This window comes from Syngnathoides biaculeatus, chromosome 6 (genome assembly GCF_019802595.1).
Source record: "Syngnathoides biaculeatus isolate LvHL_M chromosome 6, ASM1980259v1, whole genome shotgun sequence".
NCBI lineage: Eukaryota > Metazoa > Chordata > Actinopteri > Syngnathiformes > Syngnathidae > Syngnathoides > Syngnathoides biaculeatus.
The window spans coordinates 6,267,464-6,292,177 of NC_084645.1; the positions used below are offsets into that span (position 1 = coordinate 6,267,464).

At 42.3% G+C, this 24,714-nt stretch overlaps 1 protein-coding gene across 4 annotated transcripts in view; it reads right to left on the reverse strand.

Moving 5' to 3' along the window:
• znrf1 (zinc and ring finger 1) overlaps positions 1-24,714 on the reverse strand; it is a 66,990-nt gene that overhangs the window by 29,160 nt on the left and 13,116 nt on the right. For 3 of the 4 annotated variants that reach the window (XM_061823400.1, XM_061823398.1, XM_061823401.1), the window contains exon 2: positions 20,234-20,329. In XM_061823400.1, the coding sequence (XP_061679384.1) occupies positions 20,234-20,329 (96 nt within the window). Of the gene's footprint in view, positions 1-9,631; positions 9,811-20,233; positions 20,330-24,714 lie in introns of those variants that run through there. The other variant, XM_061823399.1, reaches the window with a different exon arrangement.

Genomic DNA, 24,714 nt, shown 5'->3' on the forward strand with positions numbered 1-24,714 from the left:
CCAACTATACCTACCACACATAAGATAAAGACGTGCAACCTAATTTTTAATAACATTGGTAAACGACTATGCGGGAGTCACCGAGGCTTGAGGGGAGAACTCCATGTATGCCTCCCAATGAATCAGTTAAGCACTTTTTCAATTCCTTGGCAGAGTCTAATTACTGGGGATTCCATCTATGGGCTTATGCTAAAGGGAACCCCCATTTTCTTCTCACCATTTGCCAATTTAATGCTACCTTAAACCCGAATGCCATACAAAAGAGTATGTATACTATGGAGGGAGTATTTTAACTGAAAAAAGCCTGAGGAACATTTCTTTTTATTATTATTATTATCATTTTTTTTTTACAAATAGGAAAAAGCTGTTTGTTATTAATGTAGAATGCAGCTAATAAGGTTAGGCCACTAATGTGTGTCATTCCAGCAGAAATGCCAACACAGTGTACCCTGGAGGTAATGACTAAAACAACTCCTAACACCACTTGTCAGAAATGGAAAAGTGTTTATCCAACAACTAAGGCAGTAAATGAGAAACTGATGTTTTCTACTAAAGTTGCATTGGCTAATTTAGCTTTACAGGCACAGATTTTAAGGTGGGAAGTCTCAGCAAAACATGGTGTCATGATATCCATCTGGAAACTGCCCCACTGCTCCCATGCAGCGATGTGTGGTGGTGGTGTGTTGGTCAAAAGTTGAATGACACACTAATAAATGCAGCAGGAACGTGTGCACTGGTATCACTGCTCTTATCTGTGACTGTGTTTCCATCCAAAGCACAGGATATAGAATTGGCCGCATCCATCTTTGGACCTCCCCTTGGGTTCTCCTGAAGGTGAAGGTCCTCTTGGAAAGATGGAGATCTGACATACATTGATGCAAATGGCATCCCAACGGCGTACCAGATGAGTATAAGTTGGTTATGCCCCGTTACACCATGACGTTCTGGTTAGCGTTCTATAGCGTTTGAGGAAACGTTGGTAGTCGCCCATGGTCGCCGGGATACCGCCAGAAGAGCGATGTTTGAACGCTAGTGAACGTCAATGATCGCTGGGAATTGGCGGAGAACATGCACAAAAGTTCTCACCGAGACCAGCGTTCATCAACGTTTAATTTTAAACGCTGCAGAATGTTCAAGAACGTTCATGGAACGTTTTACTAACGTTCGTTGAGCGTTGCACTCGTTTGGCTATCGTTAGTCAGTCGTTACTGTAGCGTTACTTGAATGTTACTTAATCGTTTGGTTTGCAGTGAACGACTCACTGGCGACTTGTCAACGACCACTGAACAATCCCCTAGCGCACACAGTATGTAATTAAAGTCAAACGAACGTCCTTTGGCGTCCATTGAGCATCATCTGAGCGTTTCCCGAACGTCCATGCATATGGGTATATAAACCGATGCTTTGCATTCTTACTTGCAGCGCTAGTTGCTGAAGTCCGCACCCCACCTTTTTTTCGTCTAGGCGGCATGATGCTGACTCTTCAAACTCACAAGAACAACTGAAGTGAGTATGAAATTTCCAACGTTTTCGTTCCCGTTCCACTGTAAAAATTACACGCTAGCAAAACGGTATTCTGTCGTTATTCACCCATTTAGTCACACGCTCAACACGCTCGTCTAACATTGACAAATCGCTCGTCACGCGCCAGTGACACGTTAGCACACGCTAATGGTTTTTAGGGGTATCTTATTTGGTCGCTGTAACACGCTTCTCGTGCGTTAGACACACGTTAAACACACGCCAGATGAGTCATCCGCGTTTGAGAACGCTGAAAAATAGAACGATTGAAATGTTTAGAGAACGTTAACCAGAACGTCATGGTGTGACGGAGCCTTTAACGAGATTGCTGAAGGATGGGAATCCATCTTGTTATGGATAACTCTGAATAAAAACGTTGACAGAATCAACTACATACATTACAATGTACAGAAACTGTGTAATTATACGGAAGCAGGCTTTATTGCCATAAGTGAACAACCAGCTGCAACCTCACTTATGACGTTCCAGAACCGCATAGCGGTCGACTTGCTCCTGGCCAAGAAGGGAGGCGACTGCTCAATGTTCGGTGACCGGTGTTGTTTATTCCAAAAATCACAGCATCTGATGGGTCACTCACAAGGGCCAGTCAAGGCCTCCGCACCCTGAACCACAAGATGAAGGAGCACTCTGGTGTAAACACATCAGCCTGGTCTGAGTGGTGGGGGAAAAAAAAGTTTGGCAAATCTAAAAACTTGGTGTTCTCTGTCTTAGTTTCGATAGCTGTTTGCAGCTATTCTTGCATTGTGTGGATGTTGTTGTATTCCCCGCATAAAGGCATCACTTAACCAACTTATAAACACTGCTCTTGCCCCGACAAATTCAAAATTGGCAGAAATATATCCACTATTGGCACAACAGGGTAATGACAGTGATATTGTTGACCACGATGATGACGTTATGACTTCTCTTCCAGACCTGTTCTCTGATCCAGAAGATCACAAGTAATTAGTGCTATATTTTCCTCAGAGTGTAACTATGTAGAATAAAGCCAAAAGGGTGATCTATTAGATGATGTAAAGATTCGAGCAAATGTATGATAAACGCGAGGATAATGTAGAAATAATTGTAAATAGAATTAAGTAACTGCTTCTGACTGCAATGAAGAAATGCTTTGCTCTGCTCCGATTCAGTAACTGTTCCTGACTGCAATGAAGAAATGCTTTGCTCTGCTCCAATTCAGTAACTGTTCCTGCCTGCAATAAAGAAATGCTTTGCTCTGCTCCAATTCAGTAACTGTTTCTGACTGCTTTGAAGAAATGCTTTGCTCTGCTCCAATTCAGTAACTGTTCCTGCCTGCAATGAAGAAATGCTTTGCTCTGCTCCAATTCAGTTACTGCTCTGCCTCCAATGAAGAATGCTTTGCGCTGCCTGCAATGAAGAATGCTTTGCTCTGCTCTAGAAAACGTGGTAGGAAATGTAGGATAAACAGGGGGGAAATGTAGGAATAATTGTGATCATAATTATCTTACATCTGCTTCCAATAAAGAAAGCCTCCTAGCAGGAGATAGCAAGAACAAAAATGTCTAATCATCAGTACTGTTAGAACTGGTGCCTGTTAAAGAAATGATGACCACACATGTATTCAGCAATCTTCAACACATGCACACGTACATGAACAAACGTGTACACCTTGTTTCCAACTGTTTTGGTTGCCGTCTCCTTTTTGTAACATCCATGTAAATAAGGGGCGTCTTAAACCTAAATAAATATAGGTGCTGAGGAGAGGATTATCAGAGAGTGCAGTGGTGAATTGTACGAGACAGTTCATCTCCTCTCTCCTTTGGAGACTTGAAATGGTGTCTTTGCTTCCTTTTTTGTCCTGTTTAATGAATCTCTGATTGGTGAACCTGACACATTTTATCCGTGGGGGTGGAATTATTCAAATATTCAGTTATATTATTCAACTATATACTGATAAACTGTTTTGCGTCCTCCTGATTTCTTTTGTGTATATACCACAGACAGAGATTTCAAATCATTAAATCAATTTAACATCACTCAGAGACAACCCAAGGAAATACAAAATGCATTTTTCAAATGACACTTCAATTTATTCAGGGACAAAAAGATCCAACCCCTTTCTGACCCTCTGTGAAATAGCAATTGCTTGTGAAATTAAGAATTCACTGTGACGAACCACAAATCTGGAAAAGGTTACAAAGCAATTTCCAAGGCTTTGGGGCTCCAGTGAACCACTGTCAAAGGCATTATCCACAAATGAAGAAAACTAGGAACAATGACAAACTTTCCCAGGAATGGAGGATCAACTAAAACTACTCTAAGAGTACGGTGACCACGTCTCATCCAGGACGTCATAAAAGAACTTCGAACAACTTCTAAAACCTGAAGGACAGAGTTGACTATCATAAGAAAGACATTGGCCAAAAATGGCATTGAAGGGCGAGTTCCTAGGCGAAAACCCCTGCTGTCAGCAAAGAATACAAAGGCTCATCACATATTTGCCAAAATCATTTGATGATCCTCAAGACTTTTGGAGAAACATTCTGTGGACTGACGAGTCAAAAATGGAATGTATTGAAAAGTGTGCGGCTCATTTCATCTGGTGTAAAAATAGCATAACATTTGATAAAAGAACATTACGGCAACAGTGAAGGTGGTGGCATTGTGATGGTTTGGGGCTGTTTTGTTGCATCACGACCAGGATAAATTGCTGTGAATGATAGAACTATGAATTATGTTTTGAACAAAAAATCCTGAAGAAGAATGTTGGCAAACAGTTTTGGCCCTCAAACTCAAGCACTCCTGGATCATGCAGCAGGACAACGATCTGTAACACATCAGCATGTCAACCTCTGAATGGCTCAAAATATTCTATTAATATTAATAATATATATTATGGTTTTGGAGTGGCCAAGTCAAAATTTGGATTTACTGTAAATCCAATTGAGATGTTGCCATACTGGTTGAGTTCAAAGAATTCAGCAAAGAAGAGCGTGACAAAATTCCTCCAGAAAGACTCATTGCCAATTATCGCAAATGCTTGATTTCAGTTATTGCTGCCAAAGGTGGCACAACAGATTATTTATTACGTTTTCACAGTGCATCAGAAAGTTCTGGATTTTATTTTATGCCCTAATAAACTGCAATGTTATTTGAAAACAGCATTTTATATTTTCTTGGGTTGGTTTCTTGAGTTTTCTCCGGGTACTCCGGTTTACTTCCACATTCCAAAAAACGTGACATTAATTGGACACTCTAAATTGCCCCAAGTTGTGATTGCGAGTGTGGCTGTTTGTCTCGATGTGCCCTGTGATTGGCTGGAAACCAGTTCAGGGTGTACCCCGCCTCCTGCCCATTTACAGCTGGGATAGGCTCCAGCACTCCCCGCGACACTTGTGAGAATAAGCAGCAAAGAAAATGGATGGATGGATTGATGGATTTGAAACATTTGTGTGTGATAGATATGTTATGGGCGTGTCCTTCTTCAACCTCGTGCACACTTGGTCCACTGAGCAGGCATGCCCACCTGCTTCTCGTTCACGCTAATTACCGTCAATATAGATTGCCACGCATGTGGTCTGGTCCTTCGCCAGATCGTTGTACTTTGTCACATTCCCGCATTACCTTGTCTCATGTTAGTGACGTCTCAGATGATTGACCCTGCTTTGTGTTTTACCTTGCCTATTAGCCTGCAAATTCAGTTAATGTTGCTCTTCTCGACGGCTTTCATCTCCATCTACCCACAACTGAATAGACTTCCTGCTCAAACGGTACCTGGTCTCCCAGAGTCATCGTCCTTAGGTTCAGCCTTGAGTTCTGCTCATGACAGAACGATCCTGCCAACACATAGACAGAACTGACTTGATCCGGTGCGCAAGGGTTTCCAGGCTCAAGGTGTTCACCCCACACAACATGAAGATTTCCTGACATTTGGCCTCCAGCTGGAGAAGCAAGACACCATGTTGTAGCAGGTAATGGCTCGGGTTAATTCTCTGCTTGAATCTTCCCCCGGAGGGGCCACACCAGCCCGCCGCCCGGAGCAGCCGCGGAATCCTCGCGTCTCCACAAGCCAGTCACATCACCTGTCCCGCCGCACATGTGAGCGTATGCTCGGCACTCTCACGTCCCAAGCGATTCTCAGGAGAGACTGCAATATCAAAATCTTCATTACGCAGTGCGAGTTCCACTTTGAGCTACAGGCTGCCGCCTTTCCCTCTGACAGAGCCAAGATTGGTTTCGGTATTTCCCATCTGACGGGACACAGGGAAGCATGAGCAACGGCGGAGTGGAACAGCAACACACATCGAACGTGGACGTTCTACATCAAATCCATGAAGCAGATGTTTCAATATGCAAACCCAGAACGTGAGGTGGAAAATTCCTTAATCACGCTGCAGCAAGGCAACTTTGCGATTGAGTTCTGTAGTCTAGCAGCCAAAAGTCAATGGAATGACAGGGCGCTGTTAGACGCCTTCTTTTAAGGGATATCCCCCAGTGTAAAGGAACAGCTGATCCAGCTGAACTTGCAGACATACCTGGACTCCCTCATTGCTCTCGCTGTGAAAATCAACAAAAGGCTCATGGATCGTGAGCAGCACAACGCCCAGCGGAGGAATACCCTCTCAGGTGCGAAGCACACAGACACTCCTCTGTGTGTGTCTGCTGATATCGAGGAGCGCATGCAGGTGGCACACATCCGCCTATCTACTGAGGAACATCTACACCAATAAAAAGAGGGAATCTCCTTCAACTGCAGGCAGTCAGGGCACACCGTGGACCACTGTCAGCTCAAACCAGCTGGTATCTCACTCCGAACCCTGACCACATTGAGTCAAAACCTCATTCAAGACAGTTCTGTCCCGCTGCTGGCTCAGATCATTCTATGTTCAGGTGAGCAGCCACTCCGGGGGACAGCTTTCATTGACTCGGGTTCAGATGCCAATCGTTTAAATTAATTCCTCCTTAGGAGCATGGGTCTGATGACTTTCAAGGTACAGTGCCCCTGCAATGCATATACGGCTGATGGCTGTTTCTTTGGCAAGATAACCCACTGTACTTGGACTCTCACATTGACGTTCCCAGACTCACAATCAAAGTGCATTAGTTTTCATGTGTACGACATGAAAAACATCAGTTAATTTTGGTTGTCCATTGCTGTGACTGCACAACCCCCACATCAACAGGTTGACTGGGCAAATCAGGTCATAGAGAGCAAAGTGCGGGTTAACATGCTTCCCATCACAGAGTACGGAGGGGAAAGATGCCACTCAGAAAAACCCACGGACCTCACTTGATGATGTGCATTTGTCTTTAGTGCCCTTAAGTTAACATGAGCTGAAGGAAATATTCTCTCAGTACAAGGCCAAATCACTTCCTCCGCACAAACCATATGACTGCGCCACTGACTTACTGCTCGATTCCTTCCCTCTCGTGGAAAGCTTTTTTTTCTTTATGGTCCAGAATATCAACCCATGAAACAATAAGCAGAGGAGTCGCTGAATTACTTACGCAAGAGGGTGCTTACTTTTTTGTGCAAAAGAAGGATAAGACCCTGCGATGCTTTATAGACTATCAAGGACTGAAGGTACCCTCTCCCCCTCATTGCCACAGCCTTTGAGCTCCTGAAGGCGGCCAAGGTGTTTTTCGAAGATAGACTTGAGGAATCCATAACACCTTAACAGGATACGAGAGGGGGATAAGTGGAAAACGGCATTCAACACAACCACTGGTCATTGTGAATATTTGGTAATGCCCTTTGGACTGATGAAGGGCCTGCAGTGTTTCAGAGCTTTGTCGATGATGTTTTACGCAATATACTCAGTATTAATGTCTTTGTGTACCTAGATGATATTCTGATTTCCTCCCCGGATGAAAAATCCCATGTCAGGTACATTTGAACAGTACTTCAGTCGTTGTTGCTTCATGACCTATATGTTATGGCAGAAAAGTGTGAGTTTCACCAGTCATCAGTATCATTCCTTGGCTTCATCTTAGTGGAGGATGAGATACTTACGGATCCTAGCAAGGTCGAGGCTGTTCTAGATTGGCTCACTCCGACTCTTCTCAAGGAAATGCAGCAGTTCATAGGGTTCGCCAACTTCTACCAAAAATTAATTAGGAACTTCTGTACGGTTGCAGCCCCATTATAGATATACTAACCTCACCACACAGTTCCTTCAATTGGAACCCGTTGTGTAAAGTGGCCTATCAGAAACTCAAGACTAGCTTTACTTCCGCTTCAATTCTTGCCTTGTCGAATCTTGATAGGCAGTTTGTCATAGAGGCCGATGCGTTAGATTCCGGGAGGGGGCGGTCCTCTTGCAGATGAATCCTTAGGGTGGAAGATTGCACCCCTGCATGTTTTGTCCCAAAAAAAAAAAAAAAAAGAAAAATTCTGTGGAACGAAATTACGGCATTGGGGACCGGGAGCTTTTAGCAGTCAGAGCGGCATTGTCTGAGTGGAGACACTGGGTAGAAGGAGCTCAGGTTCCATTCCTGGTCTGAACAGACCATAAGAACTTGGAATACCTAAAGTCACTCAGAAGGCTAAAAGCCTGTCAAGCTCGATGGTCACTCTTCTTTACACAAACTTTACAACTTTGTGATATCTTATTGGCCGGGTACTATGAATGAGAAACCTCATACGCAATCATGGATTCATGATCGGGGAAAAACGGAATCCAACCCGGGTCTATCCTACCAGAAAGCTGTTTTGTTTTAGTATTCACGTGCGAAATTAAGACTCAGGTTAAGGATGTGCTGAAAGATTCTCACAGTCCTGGAGTGTGCCCAGATGACAGGCTGTATGTCATTCCCCCGCTGAGGGGTAGGGTAGTCGAATGGGCCCATAACAACCAAACCCTTTCCCACCCTGGGATGCCCAAAATGCAATCAGTGATAAAGCAACACTTTTGGTGGCCAAACATCAAAAAGAACGTCAGGGAGTACGTCAACACATGTCTTGTTTCTTCGCCTCCTGGCAACGTTCCTCAGGGGAGTTACAACCTCAGTCCGTCCCTCGATGGCCGTGGTTCCCTATTTCATTACACTTTGTGACCGGGTTGCCAGCTTTCCAGGGTCACACCACTGTTCTCACGGTGGTGGACCATTTATCCAAAATGGTACACTTCATTGCACTGCTTAAAGTCCCCTCTGCAAATCTGATGACATACGATGACAAATGTGTTTAGGTTGCATGGATTCCCCAGCAACATAGTTTCTGACAAGGGCTCCCAGTTCATGTCATGGTTCTGGAAAGAATTTTGTTCCCTAATAGAGGCTACCATCAGCCTATCCTCAGGTCATCACCTGGAAACCAACACCCAGACCGAATGCGTAAACCACGTCCTGGAGACGGGGCTCCGGCGTCTCGTTTCATGTGATCAGGGCTCTTGGAGCCAACAACTAATTTGGGTAGAGTACTCTCACAATCCTTTTCCCTCGGCCAAGGGGCCTCAGGATGCGTGCCATGGAAGTCCCGAATGAGCATGGGACCGACGATAAACTGGGAAGGAACACACGACCGCTTCTACCCCTCTCAATCAACTAGATACTCCACCCCACTCCTTCGACGGCTCAAGGATAGCAGCCATCATACGACGTAGACTGGGCCCCCGCCCTCTATTCGGGCTGTTTGAATTTCTTAGCAGAATGTTTAACTGGAAGCCAGCATCTCCCATTTTTCAATGGAGTGGACTCTGTGTTGCTCGACATTCCCTTTGGGTTTGTTTTGAACAACATAAAATAGCCAGTTCTTCACCTGAGTAACATTTGTCACGCTTAACACAGGTTTTCAGACAAAAGCACAACAGAAATTCCTAGAAAAACAAAGCAAAACAAATTTATTTGTATCGCACATTTAATACACGAGGTATCTCAATGTACTTTACATGATTAAAAGGATTTGAATACACAGAAAGAAAACATTTAAAACGGAATTAAAACAATAAAAATTAAAACAAAATATATATATTGGAGGAAAAAAGTGGCACGTGGCCCAGCTGGAAAGCCTTTGCCTCACAGTTCTGAGGACCTGGGTTCAATCCCAGCCTTCCCTGTGTGGAGTTTGCATGTTCTCCCCGTGCCTACGGGGGCTTTCTCCAGGCACTCCAGTTTCCGCCCACATTCCAAAAACATGCAACATTAATTGGACACTCTAAATTGCCCCTAGGTGTGATTCTGAGTGCGGCCATTTGTCTCGATGCGCCGTGCAATTGGCTGGCAAGCAGTTCAGGGTGTACCCTGCCTCCTGCCGTTGACAGCTGGAATAGGCTCCAAGACTCCCGTGACCCTTGTGAAGATAAGTGGCTAAGAAAATGGATGGATGAAAAAAAGTACAATTAAAACCACATAATGTGCAAGAAATATGATTAAAAAATGGAAATCTCTAAAAACCATGAGAAAAAAAGAAGAGTTTGTATCCTGGATTTACAAACATTCACACTTGGGGTGGACCTCACCTCTGTTGGCATCTTATTCCATTTGTGTGCAGCATAATAGCTAAATGATGCTTCACTGTTTGCTTTGGTCTCTACGCTCCACTATTTGACCTGAGTCAATCTCAGAGCTCTACTGGGTTTGTATTCCCTAAGCATTTGTTTCATTTATTCAGAACCTGAATAATTTCGTTATTTATAGACCAGTAGCAGAACTTTAAAATCTATTCAAAAGCTGACTAGAAGCCATTGCAAGGACTTTAGGCTTGGAGTTATATGCTTGGACCGCTTTGGTCTGGTCAGAACCCAAGCTCCAGGATTCTGAATGAGCATTACAATAGTCAAGTCTACTTGAGGTAAAAGCGTGGATGAGCTTTTACTGGTCTGCTTGACACATACACGCCTTCACTATACATATGTTCTTCAGATGCTAAAAGGCAGTTTTTGTGATTGATTTGACACGACTGTTGAAAGTCAGGTCGGAATAAATTAGAACACCAAGGTTTCGGACTTCGTCTTTGGTTTTTAAAGCTATAGACCCCAGGTGTTTACTAACAGGAATTCTCTTTTCTTGATTGTCAAGTCTCAGTTTTGTTGTGGTTTAGTTGAAGAAAATTTTGGCTCATCCAGTTATTTATCTGCTTTAGACAGTGACACAAAACTTCAATTGAACTGTAGTTGTCTGAAAACACAGCGAAATGTAACTGTGTCCCACCTGCATAACTATGATAGTCAAAATTAAAGTTTTGAAGAATTTGACCCAAGGGTAGTATATACAGGCTGAACAGAAGAGGTACAAGAAGAGACTTATATCATTTCACACTTTGATAAGAGCAGATTCTTCAATTTAATTTTAATTTATTATTACTATTATTTTTCATTTGTTTATTTTAATTAAAATTTTTAACTTTAATTTTGACACACGACACACAGTTATATTTAGCATATAGCATATTTTGTCTCCATGAAAACTTCAGTTCAATTGAGGTATTGTGCCACTGTCTAAAGCAGATAAATAACTGGATGAGCCAAATTTGTATTCAATTAAACCACAACAAAACTGAGGCAATTGTTTTTGGCAATAAAGAAAAGATAATTGCTGTAAGAAGAAGAAGAAGAAGAAGAAGTTTGTTCAAAACAAACACAAAGGCAATGTACACAATGTAGCTCCTTCGGACCTTCTCTGTACTTTTCCACTAGCATCCTCAAAGCAAATAATGCATCTGTGGTATTCTTTCTCGGCATGAAACCATATTGTTGCTCGCAGATACTTACTTCTGTCCTGAGTCTAGTCTCCACTACTCTTTCCCATACCTTCATTGTGTGGCTCATCAACTTTATTCCTCTATAATTCCCACAGCTCTGAACATCGCCCTTGTTCTACACACTTTTCCTCCATTCTTCAGGCATCTTTTCACCTGTTAGTATTCTGTTAAATAAGTTGATCAAAACCTCCACAGCCATCTCTCCAAATTGCTTCCATACCTCCACAGGTATGTTTTCCCATCTACTCGATGGTAAAATAATTTAAACCCTGCTCTTAAACTTCTAGCCTTACCATCTTTCCACCCGCTCGCTTGGATGCACAACATATCAACCTTTCTCCTTATCATTATGTCAACCGACTTCTGAGCCTTTCCTGTCATAGTCCCAACATTCCAAGTCCCAACACTCAGTTATAGGCTCTGGACATTCCTCTTCTTTTTCTGAAAATGAATCCACTTTCTTCTTCTTCTTTTTCTTCTTCTATAAATAGATGGAGAGAATACTTCGAGAAGTTGATGAATGAAGAAAATGAGAGAGAAGGAAGCGTAGAAGAGGCAAGTGTGAAGGACCAAGAAGTGACAATGATTAGTAAGGGGGAAGTTAGAAAGGCACTACAAAGGATGAAAAATGGAAAGGCAGTTGGTCCTGATGACATACCAGTGGGAGTATGGAAGCAATTTGGAGAGATGGCTGTGGAGTTTTTCACCAATTTATTCAACAGAATACTAATGGGTGAAAAGATGCCTGAAGAATGGAGGAAAAGTGTACTAGTTCCCATGTTTAAGAACAAAGGCAATGTTCAGAGCTGTGGGAATTATAGAGGAATAAAGTTGATGAGCCACACAATGAAGGTATGGGAAAGAGTAGTGGAGACTAGACTCAGGACAGAAGTAAGTATCTGCGAGCAACAGTATGGTTTCATGCCAAGAAAGAGTACCACAGATGCATTATTTGCTTTGACGATGCTAGTGGAAAAGTACAGAGAAGGTCAGAAGGAGCTACATTGTGTACATTGCCTTTGGGTTTGTTTTCAACAAACTTCTTCTTCTTCTTCTTCTTCTTCTTTCAGCAATTATCTTTTCTTTATTGCCAAAAACAATTGCCTCAGTTTTGTTGTGGTTTAGTTGAATACAATTTTGGCTCATCCAGTTATTTATCTGCTTTAGACAGGAGCAAAATACCTCAATTGAACTGTAGTTTCATGGAGACACTGCTAAATATAACTGTGTGTCGTGTGTCAAAATTAATGTTAAACTTTTTAATTAAAATAAACAAATAATAATAAATTAAAATAAAATTGAAGAATCTGCTCTTATCAAAGTGTGAAATGATATAAGTCTCTTCTTGTACCTCTTCTGTTCAGCCTGTATATAATAAAATCCAAAATTTTCTTCAACTAAACCACAACAAAACTGAGACTTGACAATAAAGAAAAGAGAATTGATGTTAGTAAACACCTGGACTCTCTAGCTTTAAAAACCAAAGACGAAGCCCGAAACCTTGGTGTTCTAATTTATTCCGACCTGACTTTCAACAGTCGTGTCAAATCAATCAGAAAAACTGCCTTTTCGCATCTGAAGAACATATGTATAGTGAAGGCTTGTCAAGCAGACCAGGAAAAGCTCATCCCTGCTTTTACGTCAAGTAGACTTGACTACTGTAATGGTCTTCTGACTGGACTCCCAACAAAGAACATTTAACAACTGCAGCTCATTCAGAAACCTGGAGCTTGGGTTCTGAACAGAACAGTGCGGTCCAAGCATAAAACTCAAAACCTAAAGTCCTTGCACTGGCTTCTTGTCAGCTTTTGAATAGATTTTAAAGTTCTGCTACTGGTCTATAAATCACTAAATGATTTGGGTTCTGAATAAATGAAACAAATGCTTATGGAATACAAACCCAGTAGAGCTCTGAGATTGACTCAGGTCAAATAGTGGAGCGCAGAGACCAAAGCAAACAGTGAAGCAGCATTTAGCTATTATGCTGCACACAAATGGAATAAGATGCCAACAGAGGTGAGGTCCACCCCAAGTGTGAATGTTTGTAAATCCAGGTTACAAACTCTTCTTTTTTTCTCATGGTTTTTAGAGATTTCCATTTTTTAATCGTATTTCTTGCACATTATGTGGTTTTAATTGTACTTTTTTTTCATCCATCCATTTTCTTAGCCACTTATCCTCACAAGGGTCACGGGAATGCTGGAGCCTATCCCAGCTGTCAACGGCAGGAGGCAGGGTACACCCTGAACTGGTTGCCAGCCAATTGCACGGCCCATCGAGACAAATGGCCGCACTCAGAATCACACCTAGGGGCAATTTAGAGTGTCCAATTAATGCTGCATGTTTTTGGAATGTGGGCGGAAACTGGAGTGCCTGGAGAAAGCCCCCGCAGGCAAGGGGAGAACATGCAAACTCCACACAGGGAAGGCTGGGATTGAACCCAGGTCCTCAGAACTGTGAGGCAAAGGCTTTCCAGCTGAGCTACGTGCCACTTTTTTCCCCCCAATATATATATTTTGTTTTCATTCATATTGTTTTTAATCTCGTTTTAAATGTTTTCTTTCTTTGTATTCAAATCCTTTTAATCGTGTAAAGTACATTGAATTACCTCGTGTATGAAATGTGCTATACAAATAAATTAGTTTTGCTTTGTTTTGCTTTTCTAAGAATTTCTGTTGTGCTTTCATCTGAAAACCTGTGTTAAGCGTAACAAATGTTACTCAGGTGAAGAACTGGCTATTAGTATGTTGTTGAAAACAAACCTAAAGGCAATGTTGAGCAACACAGAGTCCATTCCATCGAAAAGTGGGAGATGCTGGCTTCCAGTCAAACGGTATGCTAAGAAATTAAAACAGCCCGAATCGAGGGCGGGGGCCCAGTCTACGTCGTATGGTGGCTGCTGTCCTTGCGCCGTCGAAGGAGTGGGGTGGAGTATCTAGTTGATTGAGATGGGTAGGAGCGGTCGTGTGTTCCTTCTCAGTTTATTGTCGGTCCCATGCTCATTCGGGACTTCCATGGCACGCATCCTGAGGCCCCTTGGCCGAGGGAAAAGGATTGTGAGAGTACTCTACCCAAATTAGTTGTTGGCTCCAAGAGCCCTGATCACATGAAACGAGACGCCGGAGCCCCGTCTCCAGGACGTGGTTTACGTATTCGGTCTGGGTGTTGGTTTCCAGGTGATGACCTGAGGATAGGCTGATGGTAGCCTCTATTAGGGAACAAAACTCTTTCCAGAACCATGACATGAACTGGGAGCCCATGTCAGAAACTATGTTGCTGGGGAATCCATGCAACCTAAACACATTTGTCATCGTATGCCATCAGATTTGCAGAGGGGACTTTAAGCAGTGCAATGAAGTGTACCATTTTGGATAAATGGTCCACCACCGTGAGAACAGTGGTGTGACCCTGGAAAGCTGGCAACCCGGTCACAAAGTGTAATGAAATAGGGGACCACGGCCATCGAGGGACGGACTGAGGTTGTAACTCCCCTGAGGAACGTTGCCAGGAGGCGAAGAAACAAGACATGTGTTGACGTACTCCCTGACGTTCTTTTTGATGTTTGGCCACCAAAAGTGTTGCTTTATCACTGATTGCGTTGTGGGCGTCCCAGGGTGGGAAAGGGTTTGGTTGTTATGGGCCCATTCGACTACCCTACCCCTCAGCGGGGGAATGACATACAGCCTGTCATCTGGGCACACTCCAGGACTGTGAGAATCTTTCAGCACATCCTTAACCTGAGTCTTAATTTCGCACGTGAATACCAAAACAAAACAGCTTTCTGGTAGGATAGACCCGGGTTGGATTTTGTTTTTCCCCGATCATGAATCCATGATTGCGTATGAGGTTTCTCATTCATAGTACCCGGCCAATAAGATATCACAAAGTTGTAAAGTTTGTGTAAAGAAGAGTGACCATCGAGCTTATCAGGCTTTTAGCCTTCTGCCTGACTTCAGGTATTCCAAGTTCTTATGGTCTTTTCAGACCAGGAATGGAACCTGAGCTCCTTCTACCCAGTGTCTCCACTCAGACAATGCCGCTCTGCCTGCTAAATGCTCCCGGTCCCCAGTGTCATAATTTTGTTCCGCAGAAATCTTTTTTTTTTTTTTTTTTTTTTTTTTGGGACAAAACATGCAGGGGTGCAATCTTCCACCCTAAGGATTCATCTGCAAGAGGACCGCCCCCTCCCGGAATCTAACGCATCGACCTCTATGACAAACTGCCCATCAAGATTCGACAAGGCAAGAATTGAAGCGGAAGTAAAGCTAGTCTTGAGTTTTTGATAGGCCACCTTACACGACAGGTTCCAATTGAAGGAACTGTGTGGTGAGGTTAGCATATCTATAATGGGTCTGCAACCGTACAGAAGTTCCTAATGAATTTTTGGTAGAAGTTGGCGAACCCTATGAACTGCTGCACTTCCTTGCGAATAGTAGGAGTGAGCCAATCTAGAACAGCCTCGACCTTGCGAAGATCCATCAGTATCTCACCCTCTCGTCTGTCTTTGCGGCTCTAGAGAAAGCCTATGACAGAGTACCAAGAGAGGAACTCTAGTACTGCATGCGTAAGTCTGGTGTGGCAGAGAAATATGCACAATACACATACACAATGAAGTTATGGAATAGAGTAGTGGAGGCTCGACTGTATCTGCGAGCAACAGTATGGTTTTATGCCTAGAAAGAGTACCACAGATGCATTATTTGCTTTGACGATGCTAGTGGAAAAGCACAAAGAAGGTGAGGAGGAGCTACATTGCATCTTTGTAGATCTAGAGAAAGCCTATGACAGAGTACCAAGAGAGGAACTGTGGTATTGTATGCGCAAGTCTGTTGTGGCAGAGAAATATGTTAGAATAGTACAGGACATGTATGAGGGCAGCAGAATAGCGGTGAGATGTGCCGTCAGTATGTCAGAAGAATTTAAAGTGGAGGTGGGACTGAATCAGCGTTCCGCGCTGAGCCCCTTCCTGTTTGCAGTAGTAATGAATAGGCTGACAGACTACGTTGGACTGGAATCCCCTTGGACCATGATGTTCGCAGATGATACTATGATCTCCAGTGAAAGCAGAGAGCAGGCGGAGGAACTATTAGAAAGATGGAGGTGCGCACTGGAAAGGAGAGGAATGAAGATGAGCCGAAGTAAAACAGAATATATGTGCGTGAATGAGAGGGGTAGAGGGGAAAGAGTGAGGCCACAGGGAGAAGAGATAGCACGGGTGGACAACTTCAAATATTTAGGGTCAACAATCCAGAGCAATGGTGAGTGTGGTAAGGAAGTGAAGAAATGGGTCCAAGCAGGTTGGAACAGCTGGCGGAAGGTGTCTGGTGTGTTATGTGACAGAAGAGTCTCTGCTAGGACGAAGGGCAAAGTTTATAAAACAGTGGTGAGACTGGCCATGATGTACGGATTACAGACAGTGGCACTGAAGAAACAACAGGAAGCAAAACTGGAGGTACCAGAATTGAAGATGCTGAGGCACTCGCTTGGAATGAACAGGTTGGATAGGATTAGAAATGAGCTCATTAGAGGGACAGGCAAAGTTGGATGTTTTGGAGACAAGGTTCGAGAGAGCAGACTTCGATGGTTTGGATGTGTTCAGAGGCGAGAGAGTGAGTATATTGGTAGAAGCGTGCTGAGGATGGAGCTGCCAAGGAAAAGAGCAAGTGGAAGACCAAAGAGAAGGTTGATGGATGTTGTGAGGGAAGACATGAGGGCAGTTGGGGTTAGAGAGGAAGATGCAGAGATGGGCTACGATGGAAAAAGATGACACGCTGTGGCGACCCCTAACGGGACAAGCCGAAAGGAAAAGAAGAAGAAGAAGGAATTATGTTATTTTAAAACATTTTAATTACGTGCAACTGATGCAAATTCAAATGAAGTAAATTCAAAGGAAGTCTGCACAGGTGCAGCAGCAGGCTGTTGTTGGAGTTTAATTAGTGTCGGAAAACCTGGGGATAACAGAGGAGACAATAAAGAACAGAGGCTGAATCTTCCGCGTCTGACACCAGTGACGCTAGGAATGGTGGAAAAATCTCCCGACCATGTATTCCAGATGTTACCAACCAAACAGAGATTAAGAGCCACATTTTATGTATTACAGCAAAAAGCCACATCATACACATGAAAGAGTCAAAGACCCACATCATACACATGATCATTCCCTCCTCACACATATACCTTCCCTCAGCCAGATTTATTGTAAATGTCACACACCAACATGATAAGAAAAAAAAACTCCAACAGAGTAACAAGATCAAAGGCCAGTAATTTTAAACAAATACATTTGTGTGTTATTTCTTACACAGACAAAGTACCAGTTCAACCAAGTCTTGTCTCGTATGTCACAATTCTCTTCTAATGCAACACTAAAATATGAATATAATATGATTGGAGGTCCAAGTGCAACTGGGAATCAATACGTATGTAAATGTCCAATATTCTCTGTTGAAGGATGTGGCGGGACAGTAGCAGATCTCATACCATTTGTTTAAAATGTTATTTTCATGACACAAAATTTCAACGACGTCACTGAGGCATTTTTTAATAATCCCCCTTCAATGTGTGTCTTTTTGGCCCTTACTATGTTCCAAGCCACTTGATATGATGGAAACATTAGTCTCTGAATGCTTCCCTTTTTTTTTAACTGCATCTCCTTTTCTGCCTTATTTTTCAAAGTGATGAATTTGTGACTGCGAAGTTAAGTCCCTTTTGGAAATTCCAGGTTAGCGTGGAGTGAGCTGAAGTGTCGCTGAAGATTTGAAGCTGTGAAATGTGATAAAGATGTCTGACACAAAATGGAATCCAGAATGGATTACCATTGCGCTCCCCCAAAAAAAATTATGAGCTGTCCCGCTCTGGTAAAAATGTTCTGTGTTCATCCACATATTTTTGTTTAACTGTGCATTTTGAGAGCAAAATTTACATTATCTTCTCCAAAGATCCCGATCCAAGAGAGAAATTCCAAGCTACTTTTATTCAATGCGCATGCCAGTTTTGTGAAAATACTGTATTAATATTTCCTGCAAAAATCACCTGCCCATGGTCGGGAGACCGCAGGGATACGTCTTCTCCAGGGCCGAGGTTGTCCTCCTTGGGGTTAATGTTCTTCTCTCGTTGCATAACTGAGCTGGGTGGTGGAATAATAATGCTACTCTTCCAGTTTTTTGTTCTTTATAACCCTCCCACTGAATACATGCGCGTCTAACACTGAACCTGTTGTCACAATACGCATAGTAACCATAATAAACTCAAGCAAAGCGTGCAGGCAAATACCGTAATAAACTCAAGCAAAGTGCGGTCACATGAACATTAAAAAAATGGAACTTCGATATGCTTTTGTGCCTTCGTGAGACCCATGAAAGGAGACCAAGAGTAATATGCAGCTTGAGATTGGTGCCCACCCCTGATGTAGTGCAAGGTTGTGACACAACTGATAAAAAAAAAAAAAAAACGTCCTTGGAAATTATTTAATTTGAACGCGTACATCAGTTACACATGTTAAAATGTGTTCAACTGACAAAAAAATCTAGTCTCAATTTATCCTTCTTCTTCTCCTCCCCTCCTCATCATTGAACACATTTTAATCATGAATTACATTCAAAGGACTCTTTTTTTTTTAATCAGTGTGCATGTCCTCTCCTGTGTATTAAAATAATAAACTGAGTCATCAAAAAGAGTCCACATTTTTTATATCCTCTTTGATATGCTGATTTGATTTATTACAAATACCAAACAACATTTCTGCATCACCCTTTGAGTTGTTACAGTGTGAATACGTTTGTTGTGAGTTATTAAAATACACGGAATTAACCTTGAAGTCACTGACAGTGTAGTAGTTGTATACACGCCTGAGTTTGGTGCAAGCAGTATGGAATTGAGTCCCGCTCAGTGATAGGGTCTATATTTTCCCTGCAACTGACTGGTTGACCAGTTCAGAGTGTAGTCTGAAGTTAGCTGAGACAGGCTTTAGCCCTCCTGTGACTCTTGTGAGGATAAGTGGTTTGGTCTTAACCTTGTGAGGTAATCAGTTAGCCACATGTGAGAGGAGTGTCACAAGATTGCAGCGACTATCCGCGAATGGGCTGAGGCCCTCTGCATTGGTTCTTCTGCCTGTTTTGGCCACACTTTGGTTGGTGGGAAGCTTTCATCTGCTTCATATCTGACCCCTTCTTTTTTAGTACAGTGTGTGTGTGCTGTTGTGACGTGCTGTCCAGTTCATTCCTCTTTTGCTTGTTAACGCCGGAGGACAGCGTGACAAAGGGGATTTTCTTGCATAATTCCACTGCACTGAGCAACTTCACATTCGGAAAGAATTTTCTTCTTTACCTTGATCAATTTCATTTTTTCTGATCATGCAGAGATTGAGATCTCAAGTGCAGGTTTTATTAAAATATGATTTGCAAATTTAAACATGGGCATGGACAGGGAGGAATCAGCTACCCGAACGTGCACTCAATTCTATGTTGATTGGGATGCGCAAAGCAAATTGCTTGGCTTCATGCAGACACAGATTCATACATCTGGATATTTTTGTGCGTATGGCATTTTCTGGATTTGAGCATACGCTACGTTTCAGTAGGAAATCTACGCAAGATTTTGTACATGAGGTCCCAGGACATCCACTACAGTAGCAAGAGCTGTATTGGAAATTGGCCCAGTGTTAGATAGGGCAGGGTGAGCAGTGGTAAATAGGTCAAGACTCAATCAATCAATCAAAAGTGATTTATTTCAATTAGGGTGTTAGAAGTGTACATATATTAATTGTGTTTCAGTTCTTGATCTTTATTGTGTATTGTGAAGTAAGGCATGTCAAAGGCATGTTTAGAAAGCATAAACTTAAATTTATAAACTTTGAAACAAATAAAAAAGGATCCTTATACTGTTTTTAAGTTTGAAGACCACATTTAGTTTGTCAATCCAGCTACTAGCAGTGCAGCAGCCAAGACAGGGACCATACATTTATACAGATAATCATTCAAAAGTTAATTTTGCCAGTATAAAAACAAAATAAAGGGATGAGGTGACGCTCACCATTGTATGAGAGTCGAGGCTTGCTCAAACACATGATGAAGTGAACTTCCATTTCACTGGACGCCACAGCTTTGGAGCAGACAGGACACTTGAATCCTAAAAGAATACCACAGAAGATGTATAAAAAAAAAAAATAACAACAAACAAAACTGTGAGGCACTGTTAATGTCAATGCACTCTATGCCGCAAATCACGCTGGGAGTGTTGCAAAGCATGCTGGGAGGATGTAACTTTAAAGTCCATGTATTGTGTCAATTATTTCTCAGTCAGTTTTATTTATTTTATTATCTGCTAGTTATGGGCGGCACCGTGGGGCAGGTGGAAAGTGTTGGCCTCACAATTCTGAGGTCAAGGGTTCAATCCCAGCCCTCTCTGTGTGGAGTTTGCATGTTCTCCCCGTACCTGCGTGGATTTTCTCTGGGCACTCCAGTTTCCTCCCACATCACAAAAACATGCAACATTAATTGGATACTCCAAATTGACCATAGATGTGATTGTGAGTGTGTCTGTTTGTCATTATGTTGCTTGCGATTGGCTGGCAACCACTTCAGGGTGTCCCCCATCTCCTGCCCGTTGACAGCTGGGATAGGGTCTCGCACTGCCGTGACCCTTGTGAGGATAAACGACTCAGAAAATGGATGGATGGATAGTTATGCTATTCTGTATCTGTGGTGTGATAATTTTAATTTCGATGTGACACCGTGAGTGGAAAAAGCATCGTCACTAATGACATGCCTACACAGGGAGGTTACAGGGAAATGTAAGATTCTTCTGATTAAAGCAAATTAAAGCAATTATTCCTTTCTGCCTTGTGAATGCCATCATATTTTAGCTTGCATACACACTAGAACATATTTTCATTGACATGCCAGATGTGTAACCAGAGTGTTTAAGTATGATTAATTGGACAAGTCACAGAAAATTTAAGACTTTTAGGTGCTATCTTATGGTTGCAAAAATATGTTAAATGCCAAACATCTGTACAGTATATTAATACTGCTTCAATTATTATTAGTCATTAGTTTTTCATTATTCGTGGGGGTGTAAGGAACATAATCCCTGCATATAACAGGGGAACACTGTGTATACAGTATTTTTTTGAGCCATTCAGAGGTGGATCCAGATTAATCCACATTTTTAGTACATTTTTTCAATTGCTACATGTCAAACAAGTTACCAGTGGGTGTCACTGGAATATGGCAAAAGGTTGGACTGAAACGCAGGACTCCGAGGCAGGGACATGATTTTAGAGGGTAGTTTAATTCAGGCAGAGGTCATACACAGGTAAGCAGTCCAAAAAGGCAGAAGTAGAAAAACATGCAGCAAAAAGGCAAAGTCCAAATATCATGAAATAAGCTCCGATAACTACAAGGCAAAAACTCTGAACATGAACAAAACAAGACATGACTATAGTCGCAGAGGAATGCTGTAACAAGGAAAATACACCAACAAGATGCTTGCGTGCTGACACACAACAATGCAGTATCAAACACAACAAACTGGCCACTGACAATAAGACACACCGGGCTTACATGCAAGCCCTAATTAGCGTCAATGAGGCGCAAGTGAGGAGCTGCTACACAGGGCAGTGGTGTGGCCACACCTTTGAGAATAGGTGCAGTCGATCCTCAGAAAACCAAAAAGACCCAACATTCTTGAAATAGACACACTTAAGGGTCTGCAATTGGGCAATTTCTTGAAAGGTTTGTGTTAAAATAATAGCAGTCTCTTGTTCACTTTAGAAATTCAAACGTTTTTGTTTCTAGATTTACTAAACACTCAACTACTAATATGTAGTTGTATGACCACAGTTTTTTTTTTTTTATAACTGCTTCACATCTGTGTGGCATGGAGTCAACCAACTTGTAGCACCTTCCAGGTATTATTCCAGTCCAAGATTCCTTAATGACGCTCCACAATTCATTTGCATTTCTTGGTTTTGCTTCAGAAGCATTTTTGATCTTGTTCCAACACCTATTTCAAGGGTATGTTCTCTTCAGCATAAGGCAACATGACCTCTTCAAGTACAATAATTTGAAATATGCAAACCGGTTAATGATCCCTGTTATGCATTAAATAGGCTCAACACCATAGTAGGAGAAACATACCCATACCCATAATGCTTGCACAACCATGCTTCACTGTGTACTATGGCTTGAATTTAGACTGTCTGCGATCCCTGGACCCAAAAAGGAACATTTTCCTCTCATCAGTCCACAAAACGTTCCTCCATTTCTCTTTAGGCTAGTTGATGTGTTCTATGACCAACTGTAGCCACTTCTGCACATGCCTTTTTAACGGAGGGACTTTGTAGGGAAAATAGATTAGTTTCACACAGACATCTCACTGTCACAGTACTTACAGGTAACTCCAGACCATCTTTGATCATCCTGGAGGTCATCACTGGCTGAGCCTTTGCCATTCTGGTTATTCTGCAATCCATTTTGATGGTTGTCTTCTGTTTTTTTGCCACATGTCTCTGGTTTTGCGCTCCATTTTAAGGTATTAGAGATAATTATAGCTTAATAGTCTCTCTTTTTTTTTTGCATCTCTTCAGGAGGTTCACTGCTCCAATCAAACTTTTAATCAAAGTATGGTGTTCTTCTGAATAATGCGTTGAATGATTCATTTTCCTCAGGCTTTAAGGAGAAATACATGTTCATCGGGTGCTGACTTCATACTTAAATAGATTCACACCAATTTATCACAACATTGACTCACTGGTTGAGTGCCACACTGCTATATAATTGAACACACCCATTTCAACAAATTGCCCAATTGCACAAACTTAAGAATGTGGATATCATGAATACTGGGTTTTGTTTGTTTTACAAGGATCTACTGCTTCTACTGGTAACTTGTTTGACATGTAACAATGAAAAATATACTGAAAACGTAGATTCATCTTTTCAGTGACATTGGACTGCTATCAATTTGAACACTAATTAGCTCCAATGCCCCATAGGGAGAATGTGACCTAGAAAATGAAAGAGAAATTCTGGAAGGATACAGATGAAGTTGTTCTGAACATCCCAGACTCAGAGAGGGTTGTGTTTTGTGCAGATTCTAATGAACATGTGGGTGAAGGAAACTGTGGTGATGAAAAGATTATCGGTAAATATGGCATCCAGGAAAGCAACTTGGAGAGACAGATGGTGGTAGATCAAGCATAAAGGATGGAAATGGCTGAAGTGAACGCTTTCTTCTAGAAGAGGCAGGAACATAGGGTGACCTACAACAGTGGAGGTAGAAGCATGCAGGTGAATTACATTTTGTGCAGAAAATGTAATCCGAAGGAGGTGAGTGACTGTCAGGTAGTGGTAAGAGAGAGTGTAGTGAGACAGCATCGGATGATTGTGTGTTGGAGGACTCTGGTGGTGCGGAGGAATATCAATAAGAAAAATGTAGAGCAGAGAAAGGAAGAGTGCTGTCCGGCTTTTTGGAAAGAGGTGAGACAAGCTCTCGGTGGACAGGAGGAAGTCCCAGAAACTGGACAACTACAGTCAAGGTGATAAGAGAGACAGGTAGGAGAGTACTAGTGTATCTTCAGGTTGGAAACATGAGGAGACTTCCTAGTGGAAAGCCAAAGTACAGGAGGTCATACAAGGAAAGAGGTTAGCATTGAGAGCACCAATGAAAGGATAAAGGAATACATTGAGATGTGACGTAGGGCAAAGGGAGAGGTAGTGAAGGCTAAACAAGAAGCACATGAGGACATGTATGCCAGAATTGACACTAACATAAAGTGTAAAGGAGTAGAGTAAAGAGTAAAGGATCTTTACAGGTGGCCAGACAGAGGGAAAGAGATGTGAAGAATGTGCAACAGGTTAGGGTGATAAAGGATAGAGATGAAAATGTGTTGACTGGTGGCATTAGTGTGCTAGATAGTTTGAAAGACTATTTTGAGGAGTTGATGACTGAAGAAAATAAGAATGTAGAGTATGAGAGCCAAGTGTGGTGGACCATGAAGTTGCAATATTAAGTGAGGGGTAAGTTAGAAGAGCACTACAGGATTAAAAATTGAAAGGCAGTTGGTCCTGATGACATATTGCACCCATGGAGGTATTTAAGAATTTTTGAAGAAGTGGGTGTGGGGTTTTTGACCAACTTGTTCAATAGAATACTAGGAGGTGAGATGATGCCTGAGGAATGGGGGGAAAGTGTGCTGCTGCCCATTTTTAAGAACAAAGGCGATGTATAATCCTGTGCGAACTATAGAGGAATAGTGTATGAGCTACACAATGAAGTTATGGGAAAGAGTAGATGAAGCTAGACTCAGGACACATGTGAGTACTGTATTTGCAAGCAATAGTATGGTTTCATGCCTGGAAAGAGTACCACAGATGCATTATTTGGCTTAAAAATGTTAATGGAAAAGTACATAGGTCAGAAGGAGCTACATTGTGTCTTTGTGGATCTAGAGAAAGCCTATAACAGGGTACCCAGAGAGGAACTGTGCTAGTGCATGCGGAAGTCTGGTG